Source organism: Poecile atricapillus, chromosome 16 (assembly GCF_030490865.1).
Source record: "Poecile atricapillus isolate bPoeAtr1 chromosome 16, bPoeAtr1.hap1, whole genome shotgun sequence".
Lineage (NCBI taxonomy): Eukaryota > Metazoa > Chordata > Aves > Passeriformes > Paridae > Poecile > Poecile atricapillus.
The window spans coordinates 10,665,736-10,692,966 of NC_081264.1; the positions used below are offsets into that span (position 1 = coordinate 10,665,736).

A 27,231-nucleotide genomic window follows, 5' to 3' on the forward strand; every position below is an offset into this window, starting at 1 on the left:
CTTCTAAAAATAACATTTACAGACGATATGTTTGAAATGTGTAAAACACAAATTCCTAGATTTGTTGATCATACTGGTGTTACAGAGCATGTGGCCTGTGTGTACAAAACTGGTAGTGAAGCTTTTGCTTGAGGGGCTGTAGATTGAGATCATGGTATGAATTATGAATTAAAGGTAAAGATGCCCTTACATGCTCCACCCATACTTTTTTTAAGAAGCTGGGAATTGCTCTCCCATGGAACTTGAAGCTGTCATCCCTGAAATAATAGAAAAGGCATCAGGAGATGCATTCAAGAATGTATTTTAAAAGTTAAAATAAATGCGTTTAGGATCCGAGTTGCCTTGTGAGGTTTTTTTCCCCCGTCTGCTTTGAGGGAAAAGTTTGAAAATACCACTTCAAGTAGGCCCGATGAGATTTAAAAAAAACCCCAAAAAACAAAAACCAAAAACTTTTACGATTATTTGCTACAAATCGCTGGCAATGATTTTATACCAAATGATTTTCCGTGCCGCTGAGGTGGGGAGCGAGGGTCGGGCTCCGGGCTCGGCGCTGGGCCCCGCCCGCAGCTCCCGGCGCGCCCCGCGCGGCCCAGGACTACAAATCCCGTCATGCCCTGGGGCCCGCCCGGACCGGCTGCATCCGGGTCCGGCCACTGCTGCGGGCGACTCGTCGCCATTACGGGGCAGCGGCGGCCGAGCCGGGGCCGGTGCGGCGCCGAGCAGCCGGTGGGTGCCGGGGTGGTGCCGACCCCTCGGGCGGCAGCAGCGCCGGGCCCCGCGGGGCTCCGTGAGCAGCTTTTCTCTCCCCCGCGCCCGGAGCCCCGCAGGCCCGGCCCGGCCTCCCGCGGCCTTCCCCGGTTCGAGCGGAGCAGCGAGAAGATGTCGCCATGAAGGAGGCCGAGTCCGCGCTGCGCCGCCCCCGCCGGTCGCCCCCGCGGGCCATGAGCCTGGGCCCCCGCCGGCTCCGCCAGCGCCCGTCGTGCCCCCCCGCCCAGGGCCGCCGCTCGCCCGGGGCGCCCGTTGATGCTGCAGAGCCCGCCCGGCGCGACCCCCGCAGCCCCCGCCATGGACAAGAGCAGCCCCTGCGGCTCCGGTGCGCCCGGATCCTCGGCCGGCAGCAAAGGGCAGCAGCCGCGCTCCGCCTCGGCCGGGCCCGCCGCGGGGGAGTCTAAGCCCAAAGGCGGTGAGAGCTGGGAGGGGTGAGCGGGGGGCTGCGGGGACACACGGCCTTGTGCCGCCCTTGGCTTTGTGGTGAAGCTGAACTTCGCCTTGGCGGGTTGTTTGTGTCTCGGCTGGGTTTAATAGGCGGCGTTTCAGGTCACTGCCTGTTTGTGGTTTCTTTTTCCATCCTCTTCCGGCTTTGCTCGCTGTTTGGTGAGCTGGGATTCCTACTCTCCTCTTCCTTTAAGGATTAATGCTTTATCTTTATTAGTATTGGAGTAATCAGCTTGAGAGCTGTAGTAAGACCATGTATTTGCCAGTGCCTGTGAATAGAGCCCTTAACTTTATTTTGTACCTGTGTTACACCTCACCGAGGGGGTCTGGTACCCGTACACAGCATTCCCCTTGCCCCGGTTTTAGTGACCTCATTTGGGGGAGCTCACAGTTAGCTGGCTGTTGTTTGCTCATCTGGCATTCAACCCAAAGTGTCACACCTGGAATTGCAAACAGCTAGTTCTGCTGACAGAGCAGTTTGGCAGAAGCCAGTGTGGTTCCTGTCATCATTTCAAGGTAAGACCTAAGCCCTCTTAGCTCTCTAAACCTGTTCAGGGAGTGTTTCTTGCAACTTTTTTGGTGTGGTTTTTTTTTTTTTTTTTCCCCTTATACCTAGAAATGGGGCAATAGTGATTAAAATTGGTGATTTTCATCCCGGAAGTATATGGGAGAGTGTCAACAGGTTGCTACACTGCCATTGCTGTACTAATTTCCTTCCTCCTAGTGGTTTGTTTCAGCTGCATTACTTGAGGCCTCTGAGAAAGCAGCAGTGCACTCCAGAGGGTTTTAACAAAATTAGTATCTTGGAGGTGTTTGTTGACTCCTTTCTGGACCTTCTAAGCATGGTCATGTCCTGGGTGACCAAGTATTACCTGTTCTCCACCTGTATTAATTGTCCTTCCACAGGACTGACAGAAGTGGGGCATGAGGTGACTCACCCACAGCTCCCCAGGTTGTGGTGTAACTCTTAACAATTGCAGTGAAATTTTAACTTCAAATTCAAACACTTGGAAGTCTTTTTAAGAAGAACTTTTTTTGTCTCTGTCTTGCCAAGAGAAACCTCCTTACTCCAGCTTCTTTTGTAGTGGTGTGTGATACTCTGTGGAGGATTGTTCACAGAATACAAAGATCCTTCAGGAAGGGGTTAAGATGATTTGTGCTGGTATCCCTTCGTATAGAAGACACAGTATCTGGACTGAGGAAGGATGTAAAAAGCCTGTTGTTCCAGCCCAGAATAAAAATGTTAAGTGATTTTTGTGGAATGTCACCTTTTACAGCCTTGAAATAATGGCACTGATAGCACAGGAGCAGTGGGGAGAGGAAGCCTGATGACCGTTCTCTTCTAGTCTAAAACTTTTAATCAAATAAATGCCAAAACTTTTTAAGACCTCTTTTTAAAAATAAAACAGGGGAAAATTTTTGTTAAGGCATAATTCCATTTCAGTGATACTTGTTTCTGAGCTACAGTGGAGGGCAGAGGGATGAGTTGCTTCCTTTACAGGGCATCAAAGAGACCTGGACAAATTAGAATCTCTTTTCATAGGAGTAGATGTTTATTTAGGAATATCTTAACTGCAGGGTACTGAAAACTGAAATAAAAATATTCCCTTTGTAAAATTAGGGCAAACAACTACACAGAATACAGCTGAGTAAAACTGTGGCTGTGTTTTCATAGCTGTTGTGTGTAGAACACTGGCATGTCACCATATGGAATCTTTTTCTTGAGTTACTTGTTACTGTCCTTGTAGCTGATGTGGTGCACCCCTTTAAGGACAGATATAAGTTGTATTCTGGAAGTCTTGTGTCTCCTCTGAAATGGAAGGTAATCTTATGGACCACAGACCTTCTTCAGATGTTCATTGGGTTAAATCTAGTCTAGCAGTTGCCATCTGATGCTTTATAAAGTTACCTGCTGTCACTGTTCAGCTTAGGAAATGAAGAAATGGATATTCCTGAATCCTCTTGGTAGCTTCTCTTTCTCTTGCAGCTGGAAATTGGCTAAATAGAGTACTGCATTCCCTTGTATTTGTGGAAGTTTGATTCCTCCTATCTTTCAAATTTGGCCTCAAAGACTAAATTCAACTAAGTTTCCCACAGAGAAGTTTTGACATGACAATGTTGTATTAGTGTGCCAACAGGAATCACATCCAGTTTAGAGTGGAATAAAGCAGCTAAGGCAAAATATGCTTGTTGGGGTTCTCTGCAGTCCTCAGGAGCTGATGGACAGTGTTGTCACAAACATTCCTGGGCCCTTATCACACCCAGTGTGAGCCTGCTTGGCTGGGCTGCCAGAGCTCGGTCACCTCCTGCTCACTGGGATGTTTGCCTTGGCAGCAGCCTGGCCTCAGTGTGTTTGCATGAAACCACCCTGTGGCTTTGGTGTCAGCCAGGCCCCTTGTGCAATGCTCCTGGCTTCAGCAGAAAAGGGAAGAAAGGTGGAAGGAAACAGCAGTTCTCACCCCATTAGCAGACCAGTATTGCAGCTCCAGTAGTCACCTACAGCTTCTTCTAATGCTGTGAACTTCATCTCTCTCTAGATCTTTGGAGATAAAGGCCCTCTAGCAGCAGGAGAAACCACAAATCTCAGGGCTTGCTCCAAAATGCCAGAACAGTTTTATTGCTAGTGTTTTTAAGTTATACAAACAGTATTTTTTAGAAGTCTCTTGGAGTGCGAATGGGTAGATAAATCCACATAATCTGTATATATATATATATATATATATAGGTTAGATGCCATGAAAACAGAACAAGGACTAACTGAGGACCTGAGAGAAGAGTAAGTACCTCACCAGCACTCTGGCTGTTGCTAACTCTTAATTTGCCAAGAAAAGAAACAAAAAAGAAACTTCCAAATCTAAACTTACCCTGCTTAAAACTGGGATCTCACAAGAGAGGATGACAGTGAGAATCTTCCACTTTTCTCTATGCCTGAGTGCAGCCTATCCTGCCCTGCTCTTCATGGGAGTGCTGGGATGGATGATAGAAAGCAGAGAGCTCCCTGATGTGTGGTATGCTGGAAAGGTTGGAAGGAACAGTGTTGCTTAGATTCAGGGTGAGGGAAAGTTGTTCCAATTTACAGATGCATTCTCCAGGCTCCTGGCTGTCTGCTGACCGATTTCATTATGGCTCTGATGGACCAGGCTTCTCCTTAGGTCAGTTATTTTTGTGGTGGGGCGGTGAAACTACTGATCTGTAAAATCAGGTTTGAAGCGTTGTTGTAGGGTCCTTTTAAAAAAGGCACAAGTGGAGAGTTCTTTCTTATAAAATATGAGAGTCACTGAAGTGACTCCCAAAGGCTCTAGGAAGTGCCTTAAAAGGATCTGTAGTATGACAGGAATGTGTGTAAACCATCTGACTGACAAAGTTGGCGGTGAGTAACTCGATTAAAACTTTAAGTGGTAGGAAATTCTTCTGTCAGCTCCAGGGGTGAGCTGTTCCTTGTTCTGGGGCCTTGTAAACACCCACTTTAGACAGATTGTTTTTGAGTTGTTTCTTTTTTGTTTCTCTGCCATTTGAAGATGGCAGAGAAACTGCAAAGTGGTACAGACACAACAGGCATGCGCCCCTCCAGTGCGTTTGCTGAAGTTACAGATTTAAGAGGGTGGTTGAACTCTAAACAGACAAGTTTTACTCCCGAGTAACTTAAGGAGTGATCCAAACCTCTTCAAAACTACTTAATTTTTTACCAGAGACTCTGAGGATTTGGTTATTCCTCCTTCCCTACAAATGGTCTCAAAAAAGGTCTGTCTAATCATTCAGCCAGACCTGGTCACACCCTTAGTACTTGGCAGTTTCTGGTGTGTTTTTTCCTGATAACACTCAAGCCATGTCTTTTTAGCCTGATGTGCATTAAAGCAGTGCCAGCTCTGCAGGCATGTGTTTGAGTTACACAGCTGTGGTTCTGACAGAGTTGGTTTAATTCTGAATTAAAGGATCAGCCTTTTGAATAGCAGAGTAAATTACCGGTTCTGATGGTGAAGTTTGTCTGCAATATGGGCCTGTCACATCGTGTGAAAGTAATGATAGTGCCTTGTTTTAGCTGTAGTTGCAGCCAAAGAAGTCTGGCAAGTGCAAGAAGCAGCAGACCAGCACAGAACCTGGTCCAGCCACTTTTATTACTTAATTTATTTTTAAGAAGTTGGATCCTCAGTAATATACAATAACATACAGACCATCCTGTTCTCAGCTCACCTTTTCTGGGGGATGCAGGTGGAAGAAAAAACTTAAAAATAACAGCAGCAACAAAAAAAGATACTTTGTGTGGATGATGCTGTTCCAGCTGTTTAAAATGCTTGGGTAGATGGGAAGTGGTGCTGGGAAAGGGAAAAACTGGAAGCACAGGCAATGAATCTGCCCATATGAGACTGTGATCCTGAATCACTGTGATGTGATTTGCCTGACACGTAAAATTTATGTTAAGGGGTGGGGAGGAAGACTACAAAGTGGGAGAAGGGAAACTAATAGGCTTTTATAAAATGCAACTAGATACTGTGTGAGGTCTTGCTGTTTGTGTAATGTTTACTGAGTATCCAGAGTGACTTTGGGGCTGGCTGGTGTCGATAGATGTCTTCTGGGGCCTGAGGAGTTTTGTTTCTGAGCTTATCACCATACCTCTGCTACAAATAAAACTTGGGGCAGGTGGTGGAAGTGCCAGGTTAAGCACCCAGTCTGCAGTTTGTTGTGTCCTTGGGCAATTCTGATCTTGTGTTAAGACTACTAGAAATACCTTTGTAGTATTAACTCTGTTCTAGCAGTTTAATTTACCAGCTGCTGAGGCACAGAAAACCCCTCTCAAGAGCTGGACTGATTTTTCTGCTCTTTATTCCTGCAGTACTTGGTTTTGTGCTTCCCCAGTGTGTCCTGTGTTAGGATCAGTGGTGTGCTAAGTTCAGTTTTTGGCAAGCAGTTCTTGTTGCATAGGTTGGTGGACGTAGTACTGAGATCTTAGGGATGTGCCCTGCAAGGCCACAGAGTGTTTGGTTTGTGCTTCAAGATCAGTTAGCATTTTTTGGCCTGATGACATAAAAGTATTTTTTAAACAGAATTAGATCTGCTGGGGTCTTTTAAGCGTAGAGTGCAGAAGTGAGTGAAAACAGGCAATGGAAACCTTCAAGAAAAGCACAGGCAGTGGTGTATTTATAAAGTGTATTTTATGTGTCATAAATATGATAAATTGTAACTTTTTTTATAAAGGTAGAGCACAGCAAATACATTCTTTTAAACTCTTTGACCAGCTCTTTGGATAATGACAGGAATGAAGTGGTTTGGGTTGCTGGGGGAATTTAATGTCCTGATAAACACTACCCTTAAGATAGTGGCTGAAGTGAGCTCATCTCTGAGGTGAATTTCAGTGAGATGCAGTACATGGGTCCAATTCTGAAGCTGCTGATCTGATTCTTCTTTCCTTTTCCTTTCAGATGGAAAGAATGCGAGTGGATCCAAACAGCGTTATAATCGTAAAAGAGAAACTTCATATTCAAAAAATGAGAACTTTTCCAGTCAGTCCCGTCGCTCCAATTCACAGAAAAGCAAAGCTTTTAACAAGATGCCCCCTCAAAGGGGAGGCAGTGGTGGAAGTGGCAAACCTTTTAGCTCTTCTAATGGTGGAAGACGAGATGAGGTGAGAAGTGTAATGCCATGACTCCAAGACCTCCTTCCTCGGGATGAGAGGATCACCCTGACCTGCCTAGATAGATCTGCTGTGTTCAGTTCCTGGGCTGGGAAAGGAGAGGGTAATTAGAGGTGCTAACATCGTTGAAATGCCAGAGGGAGTGTGAGTAGAGCAACTTGGCAGCTACAGAAGAGGAGTGCTCTTTGCTCTGCTCTAAGGAAAAAATGCCATCTGAGGAATGGGTGCCAAGACAGGCCATGTACACATCTCATGACACGGATCCTTTGTGAAAATAGTGACACGATTTCACTGCCCTGTTCCTGCTGGCCACACTATTTTTAGTACAGCCCAGGTGCCATTGGCTGCCTTGCCCACCTGGGCACACCTGGTTCATGTTCAGCTGCTGTTTACCAACACCCCCAGGCTCCTGGTGGGCAACTTTCCAGATGCTTTTTCCCAGGCCTGGAGCATTCCAAGGGGCTGTTGTGACCCAGGTGTGGGATGTGGCACTTGGCATTGTTGAACCTTACACCACTGGCCTTGGCCCATCAGTCCAGCATGTCCAGATCCCTCTGCAGAGCCTTCCTGTCCTCCAGCAGATCTACATTCCCACCCACCTCGGTGTCATCTGTGAACTTGTGTAGGGTGCCCTCAGACCTCTTGTCCAGATCATTGATAAAGACATTAAAGAGGACTGGCCCAAACACTGAGCTCTGGGGAACCCCACTAGTGGGGGTGAGCTGGATGTCACCCCATGTCCCTCCACTCCCTGGGCCCAGCCATCCAGACAGGCTTTTTACTTGGAGTGGTGCACTTACCCAAGCCATGGGCAGCCAGTTTCTTCAGGAGAATGCCGTGAGAAACTGTGCCAAAGGCTTTTCTAAGGCCCAGGTAGACAACATCCGCAGCTTTTCCCTCATGCACTGTGTCACCTTGTCATAGGAGGAGATCAGGTTAGTCATGCAGAACCTGCCTTTCATAAACCCACGTTGGCTGGGCCTGATCCCCTGGTTGTCCTGTACACTGTGATGCCTTGAGGGATGATTTCCATAACCTTGCCCATCATGAAGGTCAGATTGACAGGCCTGTAATTCCCCAGATTTTCCTTCCAGCCCCTGTGGGGGAGTGTCACATTTGCTGACTTCCAGTTTGCCAGGACTGCTGGTAAATGATGGTCACTGCTGCCAGCTCCCTCAGTCCCTGTGGGTGGTTCCCATCCAGCCCCACGGAGCTGGGGGTGTCTGTGTGGCACAGCAGGTCACTGACTTTCTCTGGAGTATGGGGCTTCATTCTGCTCCTTGTTCTTCCAGCTCAGGGGCTGGGTGCCTGGGCTTGCTACTAAAGGCTGAGGGAAAGAAGGCATTAAGTACCTCAGCCTTTTCCTCACCCTTTGTCACTGTGTTTCCTTCTGCATCCAGTAAAGCAAGGGGATTTTTTTTTTTTTAAGTTCTCTTAGTATCTGGTGTATTTATGGAAACATCTTTTTGTCATTTACAGCAGTGGCCAGATTAAGTTCTAGTCAGGCTTTGGCCCTTCACTTCTTTCCCTGCATAACTTCTTGGCATCCTTGTAGTTCAGCTGAGTTCCCATCCCTTCTTTATCAGGTCATAAATTATTTTTTTTTCTGAGTTCCAAGTAAAACTCTGTTGAGCCAGGCTGGTCTTCCCTTATTTTTGGCTCATTTTTCTGGCACAAGGGGACAGCATGTTCCTGTGTCTTTAAGATTTCTTGAGGAATGTCCAGTCTTTAGGGCTCTTTTGCCCTTCAGCACTGCCTCCTAAGGGACTCTGCCAGACAATCTTGTAAACAGGCCAAAGTTTGCTCTCTGAGGATTGATTATGTCCAGGTACTTCAGGGGCACAAATTTACAGGTGATCATGGTATTGTGAAAGTAATTGTATTGGCCCTACTGATATCGAGGTAAAACCAGACTGAGGCTTTTATGCTGATGTGTATCTAAATACTGTAGAGAGTTTGTGAGCTTTAACTGATACTCTGGTTTTTCAGTGTTGATGGATGAGCAACACTTCTCACCTAGATCACTGGCTGAAAATTCACCTGCTGCCTCTGTTGAATTCTGATTTGTTGCTTTGTTATATGAAAACTAACCCAAGTTAGTTTAGTTAAAACTAAACAAGTACAGCCTGGGCAAACAGTAATCAGTCTTGTATTGCTATCTAAAAGAATATTGTCAGGATTTGAACAACTTATTCTTGACTATGTTTTGTCAGCTTTTACTTGTCTTTGTGGTTTTAACTCTCCTCCTTTTGCTCAGTGTGGGGTAAGACCACTGAGTTCACTTTCAGGTTCTTGTGTGTTTCTAATGCTGCACTATTTGATTTACAGAACAGGGATGGGAGAAGGTGAGTGAGTAGATGCTGCACATTCTGTGTGCTATCTCTGCTGGGGCCTGGATGTCCACCTGTACTGATGCCTTTGCTGTAAACTCCAGCAATTTCTAACAAATACTGTTCTCTCTTAGGTAGCAGAGGCTCAACGGGCAGAGTTCAGCCCTGCCCAGTTCTCTGGTCCCAAGAAGATTAATCTGAACCACTTACTGAACTTCACCTTTGAACCCCGTGGCCAAGCAGGACATTTTGATGGGAATGGACATGGCAACTGGGGGAAAAGGAACAAGTGGGGACATAAACCGTTCAACAAGGAGCTCTTCCTGCAGGCCAAGTGAGTGGGAGATCCATGGGGCTCTTAGACTTCTGCAGAGACATGGAGCTGTAAGGGGTGACAATCCAGGGAATTGTAGTTGGGCTTGACTAACTGTATTGTCTTTTCCAGGGTGAAATTGCCCTTCTGTAGTGTTCTTAGTGGTAATGGCTGTATTTCAAAGGGATGTTGTCTTCACCTATTTGCAAGATATCTGATGGAGCGAGTCCTTTAGATACAGCCAAAAATCTTCTGCTCAAGTTTTCGAACATGGCTTTGGGACATGACACTCCTATTTGGGAATATCTATATAGTTCTTATAGAAGATGTTGGTTTTTTTTTCCCCAAAAGTTGGTTTGTTGAGATGGAAGGGATAGCAGTTGCTAGATGAAAGCTAATCTGAATTTTTGAGTCCCAAAGGCAATTACTTATATGGGTCTTAGTTTTTAAAATGCTGATTATTTTGCGAGCCCCAAAAATGTAGTATAACCCAAATGATGATCAATATAGTAACGTAGCAACAAAATTCCTTTCTGACTGGAAATTTCCCCATAGTTTGAAGTGTGTTCAGGACATCCTATCTCTGATAATGTTAAAGATAAAAAGTATTTTCAGCATTGATGCTTCTGATTTCTCCATAATGTTTTGTGGCTTATTGTAGTGAAGTCTATTTGCAGGATCCCCAGTAGTTGTAATTTTTGTGACAGTATTTTCCCCTTGTGGATTCCCTGTTTTTTAGTAGATCCCCATTGCAGCTGAGTGTTTCTTACACATTTCTGGAAAAACAGTCTGCCTGGCTCATTCTGTGCTTACTGTGTGATGTTGTGTCCAGCTGAAATTAGACACACCTGTATCCTGCAAATCTGGTTGTGAACTGAACTTTTGATTTCTTGTCGATAGAAGTTACTGACTGCATCCAGCAGTTTTCTGCTGGACAAAGAAGAAGCTCAGAGAATCCTATAGGATAGTTCTCAAAAAGTTTTTAGAAACAACTGAGTGGATCATCTGTCTCTTTGCCTTTCCCCAGCTGCCAGTTTGTTGTCTCTGAAGAACAGGACTACACAGTCCACTTTGCTGATCCAGATACCTTGGTCAACTGGGACTTTGTGGAGCAAGTGGTCAGTTGTGATGGGCTAGATTTTTTTTTTTTCCTTCTTAAGAACCTCAACCTGTCTTTAACTACCTCTTTCCCTCTGTGATGTTACATAAAACTCAGCTGTTTTTGAGTTGAGGCCTTTTCTGTCACTCCCACAATACTGGGAAAGATCTGTCATGGAATATATTATGAAATACTTTCATGACAGGAAAAGAGAAGTGCTAAAATCTATTAGGAAAATTAGCAGCTTCTTCTTGCTTTCGCAGATGGGAGCTCATCAAAAATAGTATCTGACATTCTGTAGACAGAGTCCTTGTGATCGAGATATTAACAGAAAACTTGGGCATGAGTCCATGGAAGAGGACTACAGCGTAGAATTCTGAAGAATTATTCTGTGCCTAGGTGGCCTATCTTGCCTAGCAACAAAATGGAAAATCTCTTGAGAATTGTGGTCAGAAGTTTTGGGTTGCCTTGAGCAAAAATTTGTATCTGCCAAGACAGTCTGGTGCAAGGTGTAGGTGGAGAGGAGGTAGGCTTACTGTTACCTGTCACTACAAGAGAGCTGAAAAAGTCTAGGTGCTTGCTTGGCAGTTATTTCTCTGCCACACAGAGATGCTACCAGAGAGTCTGATTAGACCTAGCATGTTCATGGGAGTGGGTAAGTTCAGTCTCACAGTTACACAGGGCTGCACAAGTCTGCTTGCAGGAGAGGCCACAGAGCTCGCTTGCCGTCTTCTCGCGGTCTGAATTCGCATGATGAAGATGCTGCTGACTCTTAGAGGTGATGAATACGTGAGGGGAAACATGAGAAGACTCACTTATTAATGTCATTAGAGTAGAAATAAGACACAAGATGGGTTGCTTAGAAGGTTATTCCATTTGCAGTCTGAAGGTGCTAGTTCTGAGTGCACAAATTTCTTGGTAAATAAACAGAGCCTAAAGAGCTGGAAGATAACATGTTAGAGTAGATCTTACAGGTGGCTTATTCTGGATCCCAGGAAGTGATTTCTGAGTCTATAACTTGTACTGTTCTTCCCATGTGCCATTTCAGCGAATCTGTAGCCACGAAGTGCCCTCTTGCCCCATTTGTCTGTACCCACCAACCGCCGCCAAGATCACGCGCTGTGGGCACATCTTCTGCTGGGCATGTATCCTTCACTATCTCTCCTTGAGTGAGAAGACCTGGAGTAAGTGTCCTATTTGTTATGGCTCTGTTCATAAGAAGGATCTCAAGAGGTGAGACAACGTTAATTAAATCACGCATCTTTTTGAGATGTTATTTTTACACCGCTAACCTCCTCCGTACATTGCAGTGTTGTCGCTATGGAAACACGTCAATATGCAATTGGTGATACCATTACGATGCAACTTATGAGAAGAGAGAAAGGTGTTCTGGTAGCACTGCCCAAATCCCAGTGGATGAATGTGGTTCAGCCTGTTTATATCAGAGGTGAGTGTTTTGGAATCCTTTTCCTGACTGTGACCAGGGTTTGTGTAGAGTTAATTGACCCTGACAATGCCATGCTGTCATCTTAAGCTTAAAAAAAGCATAATGACCACATATCAACAGTACTCACACTGTTTTTCTGTAAGGGCTTTAACTTTTGTGCTGTGTCCCTTCAAGTGACTGAACTGCAGACTCCTGCCTTCACAGTCACTGCTTTTACTTTGATGTGTCCTTTGTATCCTGCAGTCATCGGTGTGACTCTTACTGCTTTTCTTGGCTCTTCAATGTCCTTAACTTTTTCATCCTGACTCATTATACAGCTTCACAAAAATAACTGTCTCTGTGTCTAAACTATTTCAAGGCTGTAATCTTCAACAAGGTTTTCATCATCCTCACTTATCAACTGAAATCAGTGAATGCTATGGGAAAATAATCAAAATTATTGCAAACCTATTCCAAACATCTGTTGCCTGACATCTTCAGTTTTCTCCAGTCAAGAGTGTGACTAACTCATCATCATCTTATCTGTTAGTATCGCAAAAAATTTGTGACTAAAGAAATAATTTTACTGAACATTGCTGCTTTGTGGGCTGTCTTGGCTCACTTCATCTTGCAGTCACATTTAGGAAAGGCTGCATGCATTTAAACTCTCTGGAAAAAGTCAAATCTTGTAATGGATATCCAGCATGCAGGCTGTGGTCTTACATGTTTCTCAGTGTTTGAAACTAGGGGACTTTTTAAGTCCTTTCATAAAACAAACAAAAGAACAAATGTAGGATTTGAGAACATTCTATAATTCACCACTAGGAAATTCAGCATTAGCTTTGTGTCTGTAGACACAAGGTTGGACTCTTGGGGAACAGTGAATACAGGGACTGTGTTAATATGGGATGCAGTGGTCACCTTTTGCTAAACTGCCATTCTTTAGCTTACTGTTTCTGCTGTGCCTCTTGTAAAAACCTCATAATAATGTTTTGTATGGGTTTTTAATATATATGGGCTTATGAACTAGTTTGAGCCAAACCAGGGTGGCTTTGCAGAAATTTCCAACAGCAATATTTCTGAGGAAAGGGGAAGAGGCTGCAGACTGCATTGTTTCAGGAAGCTTTGATGCCCTCAAGGCTTCTCAAAGGTGATGCTCCTACACTGTAGAAGTTTAGGTTTGATTTTTACTGATGTGTAGCAACTCAGTGGTGAAGTGGCAGATGAACTGCTGTGTGGGGGAGATAGATGTCAGAGCAGCTATGTGACACCAGCTTGTGATACAATGGTAATTTGTGGAGTCTGTATCAAACTCTTGCTGAGTGTTGTCTGCCCTGAGGGATTAACTCACAAAAATGAGCAGTAACAAAACTTCAGAAGAAGCAGCAGTCCAAACTGGTGGCTCTGTGTGCAGATGTTAATGTTTTGGTGCTCTTTCTGTGCAGATGACCAGCACAGTCAGTATTCAAAGCTGCTTCTGGCATCCAGGGAGCAGGTCTTGCAGCTGGTGATCCTGGAGGAGAAAGCAGCATTACTGAAACAGTATGAGGAAGAAAAGCACACCCCTGAAGCCTGTTTCATTGAGGCAGCTATCCAGGAGCTGAAGGTAACAACCTATTGGGAGGCTTTTAGCAGCTTTATTTTCAAGAGTATGCTGAGTGCTGAGTATCCTTGTTCTGCTGCGTGGATGGTGTGTGATTGTGTGGATGGTGTGATGGTCTCTAGCAAGTTGCTGGTGTTTGCTGCTGGAATAGCAACCTTGGAGGAGACTGTAGCCTTTGGGCCCCAGGTATCCAATGTGGTTCATCACAGCAGAATGGTTTTTATGGGATGGTATTCCAGTAAAGGAATGCCAGGGTAAGGCTAAAAATAACTATGGGGGTGGTCTCTTGGCATAAATGGCAAATTGAAACTTGATTCCTTTGGATGATCTGCAGGAACGAGAAACAGCACTCTCTGCTGACCAGGACAAAAACAATGGCATTGCTGGAATCAGTGCAGCTGTGGAAGAATTGGTCCTAGAAAGCTCCAAAGCTGTGGAGCCTGCTGTTTCCCAAGAGAAAAAGGTGTGTGACAAATCTGCTCTGGCAGATCCTGCTAACACTTAATTCTGCCACTTCACACTGCAGTGTGCAGTGAACTCGTGCCAAAGATTTTTGCAGAGATGATAATCTTTGAGGTAGGTGGCGTGGTTCTAATTCTATCCTCTCTGCTGTGGTAGTGTGATGTGGAATATCTCTCTGCATTCGATGAGGAGCTTGTGGAGCCTTGCTCTGACCTGGCAAGTTCCTTTTTGCCTCCTGTGGAAGTGGAAGAGGCAGTGCCGGATGAGGAGGAAGTACCTGAGGTGGACACTGTAGGAGAACCTGTTATGAACACTGTAGAGGAACCAAATCCAGCTGAAACAAGCTGCCAAGAATCTAAAGATACAGTTAGCAGTGGACATCTTGGCAACTCTCCTTTTTACTATTTCTATCAAGGTCAGTGCAATGAAATCCTGGAATCATAGGGGCAGAGATGCCTCCTTTGGGACCCTTCTTGGGGAAGGTTTGTCAGTTCATTAGATGCAGCTAACCCCTGTGAGCTAAGAGGTCCCACAGGAGCTCAGAAAGGAACTTTAGATTAGTGGAGGTTGTCCTGAGGTGGGGAGAAGGGTACTGAAAATGAACAGGCAAAGAAGGAGTGATGATGTCTTGCCTTTCAGCGGAGGATGGGCAGTGCATGTACCTTCACCCTGTGAATGTTCGATGCCTTGTGCGTGAATATGGCAGCTTGGAGAAGAGTCCAGAGAAGATAACTGCAGCTGTAGTGGAGATAACTGGCTACTCCATGACAGAGGTAGCTATTTTATCTTCTTGTTAATTAAGGGCCTTGATTTTAGCAGGTTGGTCATTGTAGACTGGACTTGATTCTCTTCAGTAGTAAGAAATAATAAGTATGAATGGGTAAGGATGCCAGTCTGTGAAGGGCATCTGTGGTGGGCTTTATGTTGCTTTTGATAAGTAGGCTACAGTATAGTTTTTCCCCCTAGACGGTCCAGTACAAAAATAATTGTGCTGCAAGTCTGGTATTGCAGAACTTTTTTCCAGTGATATGAGTGAGAAGGGAGGAAGAAGACAAAAATCAGTAAATGAGCTGGAGTAACTGCATTCAAGTCTGATTGTCATGTAGCTGGTGGAGATCTTGGAACATTAGATTCTGACTCAGGGCATCAGTCATGTGTTTATAGTTTTTAAAGTAACTATTGTGTCACTGGTGCTATTTCTTTCCATTTGATTTGATGAATGTTTTGCATTCTGTTTCCATTCATCACCATGGCTGTCTCTAGTCCTTGTGGTGACATATCACTCTCTCTTTATCAGGATATAAGACAGCGTCATCGCTACCTCTGTCACTTGCCCCTCACCTGTGAGTTCAGCATTTGTGAACTGGCTCTGAAGCCACCTGTCATCTCTAAGGAGACTTTAGAGCTGTTTTCAGGTATGTACTACCTTTCTAGTAGTTTCAGCCAGGAAGGGGAAGTTGTTCTTATCCCTTTAATGGTAGAAAAAAGAACATAGATTAGAGCTTTACTTCTCTTGCACCAAATGTCTGATGACTGCTAGACAGAACAGCCCCAACTCTGTTTCATGGATAGCAATTACAAAAAGAATAAAAAATCCAAACTGCTTGGAAGAGCATATGTTGTTTGTAAGCATATTTTGTTACTAATGTGTTCTAAGGTTCTTCTGAGAGCTGGATAAAAGCTTTCCAGAGTATTGGTCTGGGTTTTTTGATATCCAGTGTTGTGCATTGCTCCTAGATGACCTTGAAAAGAGGAAACGTCTACGGCAGAAGAAAGCTCGCGATGAACGACGGCGCGAACGCAGGATTGAGATAGAAGAAAACAAGAAACAGGGCAAATGTAAGTCATGATGGCACATAACTGGTGGATTTTCAGTCATACTTGCTTGCTGAGCTGATTTCTTGAGCTATAGGATGAACTCTAAGGGCTGTAGTTTGTTGTTTGTACTTAGAACAAGATTACAAAGTATTAGAAACAATGTCTGTATAATGAAAAACATAAGCTGTTTTAGCCAGGATGGTAAGTGATGTTATGCAATTGCTGCATACTTGTGCATTTTGGGAGAGATGGAGGCCATTCAAGGGCACAGCTGTCTGTCTCCATGGTGTACATAGCTCTCTGTTTTTATAGTAATCACGATGTAAAGCAGAAAGTGAAGATGGCAAAAAAAGGCCTAGAAACTGCTTCCATCCAGCAGCAGGGCTTGTACTGGTCTCCAAATAGAGGGTGGAAAGAAATGAGTTGGCACCTCCTAGACTGCCTAAATGACTTGCATATTGACAGTCCTCCCCCACATTGTGTAGTGCTTTAATTTAAAATCTCTTTATAGATCCAGAGGTCCATATTGCTCTAGAGAATCTGCAGCAGTTCCCTGCTTTTACCTCTTGCCCTGGAGAAACTGCCAGCACTGATCATCAGGGCTTCTGTCAGTCTCCTCTTGGCAGGAGCCCTGTGTCTCAGACAGGTGAGCATCTGGAAAAACACATCACATCTAGCTCTTGATCATTCTTTTGGGATCTATTGCTCAGGTTGTCATGCTAAACTTTTGCAATACTGATCAAAGACAGCTTCTTTTCAGAGAAGGTCTGGCTGCTCAATCCCTGAAAGCGTTCAAGGCTAAGTTGGATGGGGCTTGGAGCAACCTGGTGTAGTGAAAGGTGTGCCTGCCCATGGCAGGGGGGTGGATTGAGATGGTCTTCAAGTCCTTTCCAACCCAAACCATTCTGTGGTTCTCTGATTCTTTCCTAGGCTGCCAGTGAGATAATACACAAAGGGCAGACATGGTTAAGAAACATTCTGTTCCTTTGTCTGCTTTTTACTGCCTCTACCTTGAGAATGTGAGATCTTCACTGTAGTTACCCCATATTTTACATGAGGCAGAGGAAAGGAAACAGTTGCTCCAAAAAGAGAAGAAAATTGTGTTTGCCAGGAAAACACCACTGGCATTTTTTCTTTCTTTCATGTCTTCTCCAACACATGATTCTAAAATAAACCAAACAAAAAGACGTTCCCCACCCCCCCCACCCCCAGTTTCCTAAAATAAGAAAACAAAACCTCTCAAACAAACAAAAAAGAAAAAAAAAAAAAGAAAACCACAAGCAAACTTAAATTTCCCTTAAATAAAAGGATTGAGGAAACTTGAGAGATCCAACTGTGTGTCTGATGGACAGAATTAATGAGATCAAAATGGTTAATTATCTAGGATAATAAAACTTTATTTCTGTTACATCCTGATAAGCAGCATAATGACTGCCTTGGCCAAATGCAACTGGCTTTAATTCTCAGTTCCTTTCTCTGTAGAGTCTATTCCAACTCCGCTGTCACCTGCTGCCAGCCAGGTCAGCCCATTGCTCTGTGGAAGCTTGGAAGAAGAGTCTCCCTTCCCTTCCTTTGCCCAGGTAAACCATGTAGCAGAGTGAATCTTGTCAGAATTACCTGTGTCATAGTTGGGGATTAGGCTGAAATTACACTTGCTTCCCTTACAAAAACAATGTGGGATAAATCTTAGGGAGGCATCACAAGGTTTGAGTGCTTGAAGGGGTTTCTAGATTTTCTTCACTTAGGGGGTCTGCAGGATTGTTCAAGTATGTGGAATTTAATCATATCCTATAACTTTTTTGACAGATGTTGAGAGTTGGAAAGGCAAAACCAGAAACGTGGCCTAAACCTGCTCCAAAGACAAGAGGTAAGAAAATTTGGTATTAGTACTTCAGGTTCTTTACCATGCATCTAAATGTGAGAAATCTTGTAACTTCAAAAGAAGGATCTGGAGTGTGGAGGGGCGTTTGTGTGGTGAAAGTTTTATACAGCCTTGTGCACATCCTTCCCTCTTTCAGATGAGAACACTCTGGCACTCCCTGTGCCCGGAGATAGTGATGGAGAAAGTGACAGCTCTGACCGGATTCCTGTGCCCAGCTTCCAGAATTCTTTCAGCCAAGCTATTGAGGCAGCCCTCCTGAAACTGGACAAACCGTCCACAGCTGATCATTTATCAGGTAAAAGGCAGGGGGAAAGGCAGGAAAACTTTCTGAAATGAAAAAAATGGAGTATTTCTCCTTCTTTCTCTGGGACAAATGAAAGCAGCAATTTTGGGGACCAAAAATTGGCCAGAGAACAGTTCTGAAAATTGTCAGGTTGTGGTTTCTGAACAGCTTGGCTGGGGCTTCTGTCAGCTTAAAGCAGCCTCTTAGTGGGAGCTGAGATCTCCAACTAGCAAAGAATCCTGTTAGGACAAAGATGGCTTTTGATAATTGTGTTGGCCATGTCTCTACTGGAACCTAAATTAAGCTTTATCTTAAGGAAGTTTGGGTTATAGATTTCTAAACTAAACATACCTGAGCTGCTGAACTACCACTTCAGAGTGACCAAAATGTCAAGGTAACTGCTAGCTGAAGTTTCAAGTTAGGGAATGTGAAACTAATTGAGGTGAACTTTAACCTGGTGCTGGTTGGTGAAACTTATTTTTAATGCTCAGTTCTGATGTTTAGCTTTGGCTTCTGCTTGAAGACTTCACTGGATGATAGAGAGCTGGATGGGAGGGCTTGGGAGTTTCAGTGGAGTGTCTGCTCCAGTTGTGGTTTTGGACATATATGAAAGTGATACTTGTAAGGAAGGCAGACTACTGGATGCTGCAGTCCTAGGATCTGCTGTTGCAACAGCAACTTTACAATCATTTAGGCATGTTTATAATTGTATTTCAGGTGTGATGGAGTCTCCCTTAGTTCATCTGTAGTAATTTTTTTGTTAAACTACCTGGTTTTCAGTGAATTGATAGGAAATGTTGTGGATCTGTAGAAGCCACTTAAGCCAGGGAAGACCTGGCCTCATTTGTGTGTGATGTTCCTGTTCCATGACAAGAATGACAGTATCATTTTAATTCTTCACAGAGGAAAAGGGAGGCAAGAAAAGAAAGAAACAGAAGCAGAAGCTATTGTTCAGCACCTCTGTTGTTCACACAAAGTGATTCTGCTTTCAAGAGAAGTTTCCTCTCCTGGTTTTCTTTTAATTTTGCTTTGTTTTGCTGCTATAGTTTAAGTATTTAAATTTGAACAGCCTAAACTTGTGTTTCCAGGACTTCTAGGGGCTTCAGGAGGAAACCATGACAGTGTATGTTTGAAGTAACATGTTTTGATTCCAACTGCTTAATGATTTCGTACTGAAACAGAGTTTTGGAAGTAACAACCCAGAGACAAAGCTGCCAAAAGCTGAGTCAGTCCTTTGGGTGTGATAAGCAGTGTGAAAGCCCTTACAGCTGTGTGGCACTGCCAAAGTACTGCAATGTTACCCAAGAGAAAAAGGCAGAGAACTTTTATTTTCCTGTAATTATTCATGGGCAGAAGTCCATTTGACTGACAGCAGTGCTGTTGCAGTAAAGCTGTCAAACTGCTCTCTTGAGAAACTGGTTTTGGCTGCACTGGAAACAGGCAAAAGAGCTTACTGGCTTTAGAGTGTTAGCTGCTCTATCTGTTCTTTTTCTGAAGAGCAAGAATTCCTCCTGTTCTCCTGGCTTGGAAAGATACAAAGCTGAGGTGAGTGTAAAGCAGAACTTGGCTACTTGGTTTTAAAGTGGCTTGATGATTTGTGTATTTCAAAATGGCACTAGTAGTAGAAGGAACCTCCTGACTTCTCTCAGTTGTTCAGGTCTGTTTTAATGTGGGTGAGTGAGGCTGCTACTTTTTGGGTTTTTTTTGCCACCCATGGGCTACACATTCTTTTTAACCTGATCATCTAGAATAAACACTCCCCTCTAGGGCTTTTGGTAACCATCTGAATGATGGATTGACACTGGCTGCCTTGAGTTGGAAGAACATCTGGTAGCTGAAGTCTGTAGATAACCTTTACATCACTGCTAGAAACTGGGGTTCTCTTGTACTGAGATAAGGGCCTGTGTCTGCTTGGTTCTGGGATTTAAGTTGATCTGTGCTACGAACATGTCTCTTCTGGACCCCTCCCTGCTCTTTTCTTTGAGTGGTCACATTCTGCACTGCTTGTGGTTTGATTTGAGCTAATGAGTTAAGTGGCGTGGATTTTGTTGAATAAAATGAATTTTAGGTGTAATGTACCAGTCAAGGCCAACAGTTGCAATAAATCATACGCACACGCACTTACAGTACTGCATCCTTCCTCAGCTGTAGCTGAACTGGCACAGCAGTGTGGAGCCCTAGAACATTGCACACATTCAAATTTTACCTTCCTGCTAGCAAAATTAATTGCAGGGCACTGGTGCAAAGTACCACTGAACTTAGGGAGGGAGACTGACAGTATCTTCTGTTGTCTTCAGCCCCAGTGGTGCAGGCTTCACTGTGCTCTGTCCCTCTGACACTGATCTGAGCGAGGAAGTGTGTGTCTGAGGCACTTGGAGTTAGGTATTCCAACAGCCCTGGCAGTCAGTGCTTGTGTCCCTGTTTAAAAAGCTGATGTCAGTATATGGATGCTTGATTTCAGAGTAACAGGCTCCACATGTGTGCCTCATGGGAAGCTGGTACCAAAGAGTCCATCACATGTGGCTGTAAACCAGAAAGGAGAAGGGGGGAGGTAAAGAATACTTGCAACTGCTACAGGAGGATAGAGGAAACACCTGCAGAACATTCTTTGAAAGCAGTTTGACTTCACGCTTGGTCACAACTAACCCCACTCAATGGAAGACAGTACAGCTTGTCAGGGACTGCAAAGAAACTAAGACAAGATGCTTGAAAGTGGTAACATGTCTTGCTGTCAATACTTTAAATGCATATGGGAAAACAATTGGTGAGGACAGAGAAAGCAACTAAAAGATTCAAATATACAGTGAACTGTGTTTACAGCAAGTCATTTTAAGCTATGGAACAGGAGTAACTACTTTAAGTGTCTAACCAGTATCTGTTGTGTTCTGTTATCTCTGCACATTTATAGTCAAATTTTCTTTGCATTGGAAAGACAGAATAGTTGGAGCTGGTGTAACTCACCTCCACATGTCACAGGCATTAGGATAAGGGAAGTGGATGTGGGCAAGGCAGGCTGTCCCTGCTGCAGGGGCAGTCCCCACAGGGACAGCATCTTCAATTGTATCTTGTTTTCCTATGGATTCGAGATAATACCAGCAATGCTACTTTCCTGTAACTGATTGGTGTAAACTTAATAAATATCTAAGCAGTACTTGTACCTATGAGTTTTATAATGGGGGGAGGGGGGGAAATGGAGTTGAGCCTTGCAGCTCTGCCATACATTCCATGAACTCTCTGCTCCTGTGTACACAGGACACCACAACTGGTGCTTTTCTCACTCAAAACAGTGGATAGCCACAGGGCTAACAGTGCACTTAAAGATAAGGTAAAAAGCAGATGTTAATGCTTTTTGTATGCTGAAGGAGAATAACTACATTCCTTGTCTGTGCCAACTGCCTAAAGCTCCCTTCTACCTCAGCATGAAGACCACATTGAGCTGCTACACTCCTCAGGAGTGGTTTTGACTCCTGAAGTGAAATAGGCAAGTAGCCTACTTAAGTGAAATCAGGTTTTATTTTTAAAAAAATTGTTTAAGAACATCTGGAATGGGGAATGAAGTCTAAATATGAACAAATGCTTTTCCTGTCCCCTGCACTGCTTAACACTGAAGATAACCAATCACATCTTGCTTAAATGAATATGGAATGGAGGTGAACAGTAACAAGTGACGTTCAGTCTGTCTCTGTGCCATCATCTTCCTCCTCATCTCCACTTTGAGACTGCTCTTCTGTAAGGGAACAGCTCAACAAGGACTTCTGTATACATTGTCTTTCTTCTGCAATAAAGAGAGCAACAGAGGCTTATTACTTGATCTCTTCACATACACTGGACTATCTTCCACTTCTAAAGACAGAAACATTTCTCAGGCCAAGAATTCAGAAGTAGCCCAGCATATCCTACAAAACCCCTAGGAATTAAGGCTACGTTTTAGGAAAGTGGCTGGAGAAAAACTCACCTTCATTTGTACAGTTTTGCAACAACCTCAGCAGCTGTGTTCTGTTATAGTGAATCAGAAATTTCTGACATGTTCTTATGGTACCTGCAGAAGTCACAAGAACAGCATGTAACAATCTACACAGCAAATGTTTCAGAACTGCTGGTGTATTTCCCAAAGAGTATTGGCTGAAGTGACAAATGCCCCAGTAAACAAGGTTATTAATGCAAATGCTACAACGGGGGCTGTAGAGTGCATTTCTGCACTGCTGAAGTGGTGGAGTCTAACATGCAGTGCCTGTTAGTTCCCCTGGGTGTTAATTTTAACAATAGAGAAGATACTATACTTTGGAAAGATATTTTAAAATAATGTAACATTGTATTTGCTGCTTTGGTTTTGTGATAAATGTAATGAAGCTTCAAGCAAAATTAATGAGGGTTTCAAAAAAGAACTTCTGGTGCCTGTTTCTTATTTAGCTCTGCTGAAAGCAATTGCTGTTAGTAACACAGAAGGAATGTCTGTCGCACGCAGAGCAGCACCACGGCGTCGTGGCAGGCAGGATTAAAGCTCCGTCCTCCCCCAGGCCCGGGGGGCTCCTGACCTCCGACGTGCAGGGTGTTGAGGAAGCAGGGGTAGCGCTGGGCGCGGCTCTCCAGGTAGCGCACGAAGGGCAGCGCGGAGCAGAGCAGCCGGTACGAGTCCTTGCGGCACCGCAGCAGCACCGTCCCGGTGTAGGCGTTCAGGTACTTCACTGCGGGACACACGCACGGGTGAGCGGACGCGGAGGGACCCCGCACCCCCGGGGCCGCCCGTCTCGCCCGCACCTGTGAAGGAGATGGAGCAGCACGCCAGGCCGTAGTCCCCGTGCACCCGTGCGATGGCGTCTCTGACGGCGAGGCCCAGCGCGCGGTCCTCGATGCACTGCCGGCACCGCGGGTCCTCCGAGACCACCTCGCAGAGCACGTACCTGCGGGACAGAGCGGCGTGAGCGCCGCGGGACCGGCCCGGGCACCGCAGCGGCGCCTCCCGCCCGCCTCACCTGTTCTTGAACCGCACCATGGCGGCGGCGGCGCGCGGCACGGACCGGACGGACGGCGCGCCCGGCCAATGGGAGAGGCGCCTCCGCCGGTGTAGCCAATGGGCGGCGTGCAGGGGCGGGGACAAGGGGCACCGGGGCCCCGCCCCCCTGCGTGGGCTGCGCGTGCGCGGTGCTGCGCGAGCCGCCGGCCGGTCACGGAGTCAGAATCGCTGACCTGAGGTCATCGTGCCCATCCTGTGACCAGCCACCACCATGTCAGCCAGACCACGTCCGGCCTTTCCTTAAAGGTGACTCCATCACCCTGGGTAGCCTATTCCAATGTCTGATCAGCCTTTCTGTGAAGAAATTCCTCCTCGTGACCAACTTAAACTTCCCTTGGCACAGCTTAACACTGTCTTCTTGTCCTGTCGCTTGTTTCCTGGGAGAAAAGCCGCATTCCCACCTAATTCCAGTTCACTTTCAGGTACTTGTAGAGAGCGATAAGGTCCCTCCTGAGCTTTCTCCAGGCTAAACACCCCAAACTCCCTCAGCCGCTCTTCACAAGGACATACGCTCCAGACCCTTTCCCAGCTCCGCTGCCCTCCTCTGGACTCCCTGCATTGTTCGTGGAGGATATCCTGGCACGTTCTGGTTGGGATATATTACACCCCAATATCCTTCCTGAATCGGGGTCCCAGAACTGGACACAGCACTTGAGGCACGGCTTCAGCAGTGCCGAGTCCAGGGGGACGACGGCTCCCTGGTCCCGCTGCCCGCACCATTCCCGGTTCCCATTGTCCCTCTTGCCGCCCGCTCCTCTCCGGGCCCCTCACGCCGCCCCCGCCGCCTGCTCCCGCCCTCCGCCAGGGGGCGCGCGCGGGCCGGCGTGAGGGGGCGGCTGAGGGGGCGGCGGGAGCGCGGGGTCTGCCGAAGGTCGGATGCTTCGCCTTTGGTCCCTGCGTTACACCGACCCCCCCCTGGCCAAGCCCTCCTTGATTTGTGCCTAAAATGTCTAAATGAGGGAGATCTCCGTGTGATGGGAGCCGCGGGAGGTCCGGAGGAGGCGAGTACCTGTCCCTCGAAAACTTCAGCAGAGCGTCCAGAGCCTCCCCGGTGCTCCTGGAAGGCCTCTGTCTTTGCTACCTCCGAAAACTGCTCCAGTATTTGTAGCTCCTCAGGCTCCAGGTATCGGGGGTTTGGGGATACGTGCTAATAAATGACAGCAGCTAGGGAATTGTGGAACAGAGCTACTTTCTATAATAATTTCTGTAGTGGTGTCCCAAACTGTGATGTGTGACACGGTCGAGGAAGCAGGGCGGGCTCTTTGAAAAGATCTGGTAGGAGAATAAACTGAGGAGAGGGCAATGGGGGGAATGAGGGAAAAGATGTGAGGTAGATACCTGAATGTGAGATGGGAGAAAGAGTTTCACCGAGGTTCTTGGAGCCAAGTCACATAGGAGTGCTGAGACACTATAGATTAAGTGGGAACTCATTGCTAATTCAGAGTGGAAACATCTTTAATGACCTTCATTCTAGACACAGAAAACAATGATAAACCCAGTGGAAATCCTGTCCTGGATGATAAACTTCTGCCCTCTGAAACAGATGCCTGTTCTGCTGCTCTCTCCCTTTGGCTATTAACTCCTCTGCTTCACCTGTGATCACATTTTTGAATCTCTTTTTTTTTTTTTTTTTTTTCCCTAAGAACTGCAAACTAGCAGTTGCCCGTGGAGAAAAAACCGTGAATCCCAGTATGGACTTCTAAGAGACATTTTTTTCTCTTGGACCACAATGAAAGGTACTGGGGGCAGTTTTGAAGCTAATGCAGATAGAAGCATTTTCTCAATGAGAGGACTGCATTGCATTGATCTTTGTCATATTGCTCTGTGTTGTAGTATCCAAATGGGGACCTAACTGTTATCTGTTCCACTTGTCAATACAATGAGCTCCTAGGTGATAAGCTAGTCTCACATTTTTGAACAATATTAAAGTCTGTGAAGATTCCCATTGATTTTCGTTGTGGAGTGAGATTCCATTTTAGGCTTACAGTGTGCCTGCCAGGTATGTTTCCCTGCTGCCCCTGTGTTTGTGGTGGCGTCCCCTATCCTGCCTTCTGACAGGGCTCGGGTTGCCCTGTGCTGCTCAGGTTGCTTTTATCCATCCCCTCCTTTATTTCCTTCTTGCAGAGGCACGCTGGGCTCCAACAAGCGGAGCATGTGAGTGCACTCTGCCCTGTAATCCAATAGGACATGTGCACTGTGCATGCTACAGGCTGGGCCCTGTGTACAGCACAGGCCTCCGTTTTCGGTCCAGAAGGCTGATTAGGAGAGACACGGTGCAGAGAGCAGTGTTGTGAGATATCCCTGTGCTGCTTCATTTCATGGAGGGCATTGCCTTAGTTCCCGATTGTTGGTTTGGAGGATGCACAGAGCAGACCTGAGTCACCACAGCTCCCTGCACAGTCACTGTGTTAGTACAAGGTGTGTGAGTCCAGTCAGGCATCCTGGTGTGCAGAGCTGACAGCAAAGGACTAAAAGGTTACAACATCTTCACATTTGTTTTCCCACCTCCTTTCCTCACTCTCAGCCTCTGCCAGCTCTGCTGTATTGATTCCAGTGTCAGGGATTCAAGAAGCTATTGCAAGTGATGGTGAGTTATACACTCAAGGTGGGAAAGAACTGTCCCCTAAGAAAAGATCTTATAGAGAAAAAAATAAGAAAATGCTATTTAAAAGGAAGATTGGGTCAAAAGACCTGCCAAGAGGAAGGATGGATGTCTTTCCTGCAGACTGGGAGAGACAATGTGGCCTTGGGATATCTTATCAAATAGAGGTTATGAAGGACAGCACATGCAAGGACGGGGGAAACAACATGCACTGTCTATACACATTAGAGAGTATTTGTAAAGCACTTTGAGAACCTTCGATACAAGATCCTCCATCAGTGTAAATGTTCATCAGTGATTGTCCAATAAAGAGGTGGTGCTAGGGAGGTGCAGGATGAATACTGAGGTCTCATATTCCCAACTGCTGTTTGTTATTTGTGGTAGTGTACCTGCAGAGGGGCTAATACCAATTAGTGTGAGTTGGTTTTATTACCATTTTAGTTAATTATTTGACATTTTACTACAGGCTTGAAGGTCTAGACCCTCACTTTGGATTTACATGTCATCTGCATCTCCAGGTTGCAGGTCAGATTGCATTTGTTTTGTATGGAATTAATTGTGCTAATAAGCTGCAATAGACTGTGATGAATGCATGTTTTCTTGTGTGCAGCCAGCTCCTAGAGTTTGTATGTATTTGCTAATTTGTTATTACTAGTAATTGAAATTACTAGTAAATGTATTCAATAACATACACACACACACATTTTAGTGAATCCTTGCACTCTTTTTAGGTAAAATGCTTCCATTTTATAGATGAGGAAACTAAGGTACAGGGGGAGTAAACAGGTTCTTCATGGTAAATAGCTGTCACTCTGGAGATAGAGCAAGGACATGAAATGAGTAGAAAGAACTGGCATGTCAGCACATACTGTGTTGAGTATAAGTCTGGTATGTTGCTCGTGAATAAAGTAGCCAAGTAATTGCATTCTGGAGTAAAATTAAGATACATTGGTACTCTCTCTGTGTGATACCACAATTATATCTTCTCTGTGTAGCCAAAATAATGATTTTTGATTCTCCCTGGAAGCGCAGAAGTGAATTTGCCATCAGGTGTGGGAGCAGAGTTTGGGGAGACAACTACATTTTGTTCCACTGTGTGCACATGGCATCCCCAGATAACCTCAGAGCTGAAAATACAAAACAATCTGGCTAAAATTAAAACTGCTTCTTAAATCCTGTCTGATGTTGCCTGAAGCTTTTTGTTCAGTTTATCTTCACAAGGTCACTGAGACAGAAGAGTGCATTCTCTGAGCATGCTGGCCTGGAGCTTTTCATGCAGATGCTTTCATTTAACATTTGGGACATTCTTCTTCTCCCTTTGGTCTCTTCCTTTGTACTGTCCCTCATTTTCTATGTCTCTCTTCTCCTCCCTTTTGAATTCAGGTTTCCTCAGATCAATACACATAAGACTAAAAGCTATCAGGTTTTTTTTTATCACCCTAACATGCAATCATTAATCATAAGCTTTCTGTATACCCAAGCTGTCATGGGTCAGAGACTGCTGATCTGTCAGAGCTGCCACACGGGCTGCCCTGTGTGCTGCCTGCAGCACTGC

The 27,231-nt window shown here is 45.3% G+C and overlaps 3 protein-coding genes across 4 annotated transcripts in view; 2 read left to right on the forward strand and 1 right to left on the reverse strand.

Moving 5' to 3' along the window:
* Positions 1-1,020: 1,020 nt before the first annotated feature.
* RNF10 (ring finger protein 10) lies at positions 1,021-21,211 on the forward strand. Its single transcript, XM_058851269.1, has 17 exons — positions 1,021-1,183; positions 6,633-6,835; positions 9,309-9,508; positions 10,515-10,605; positions 11,635-11,819; positions 11,897-12,033; positions 13,458-13,618; positions 13,950-14,078; positions 14,234-14,492; positions 14,717-14,850; positions 15,375-15,492; positions 15,815-15,916; positions 16,407-16,541; positions 17,378-17,475; positions 17,702-17,762; positions 17,914-18,072; positions 18,964-21,211. The coding sequence occupies exons 1-17, from the start codon at positions 1,024-1,026 to the stop codon at positions 19,038-19,040; spliced, it is 2,409 nt and encodes an 802-aa protein (XP_058707252.1). The 5' UTR covers positions 1,021-1,023; the 3' UTR covers positions 19,041-21,211.
* A 343-nt stretch (positions 21,212-21,554) lies between these two features.
* POP5 (POP5 homolog, ribonuclease P/MRP subunit) lies at positions 21,555-23,132 on the reverse strand. Its single transcript, XM_058851270.1, has 5 exons — positions 23,034-23,132; positions 22,819-22,961; positions 22,596-22,745; positions 22,016-22,099; positions 21,555-21,835 (listed from the first exon to the last, which is right to left on the reverse strand). Exons 1-5 carry the CDS (start codon positions 23,051-23,053, stop codon positions 21,732-21,734), a joined length of 501 nt encoding a protein of 166 aa, XP_058707253.1. The 5' UTR covers positions 23,054-23,132; the 3' UTR covers positions 21,555-21,731.
* A 906-nt stretch (positions 23,133-24,038) lies between these two features.
* Positions 24,039-27,231, forward strand: part of CABP1 (calcium binding protein 1) — a 54,610-nt gene continuing 51,417 nt past the window's right edge. Inside the window, exons 1-2 of one of the 2 annotated variants that reach the window (XM_058851858.1) lie at positions 24,039-24,197; positions 24,718-24,810. The gene's annotated coding sequence lies outside the window, so the exon portion shown is untranslated. The remainder of the gene's footprint in view (positions 24,198-24,717; positions 24,811-27,231) is intronic. The other variant, XM_058851859.1, reaches the window with a different exon arrangement.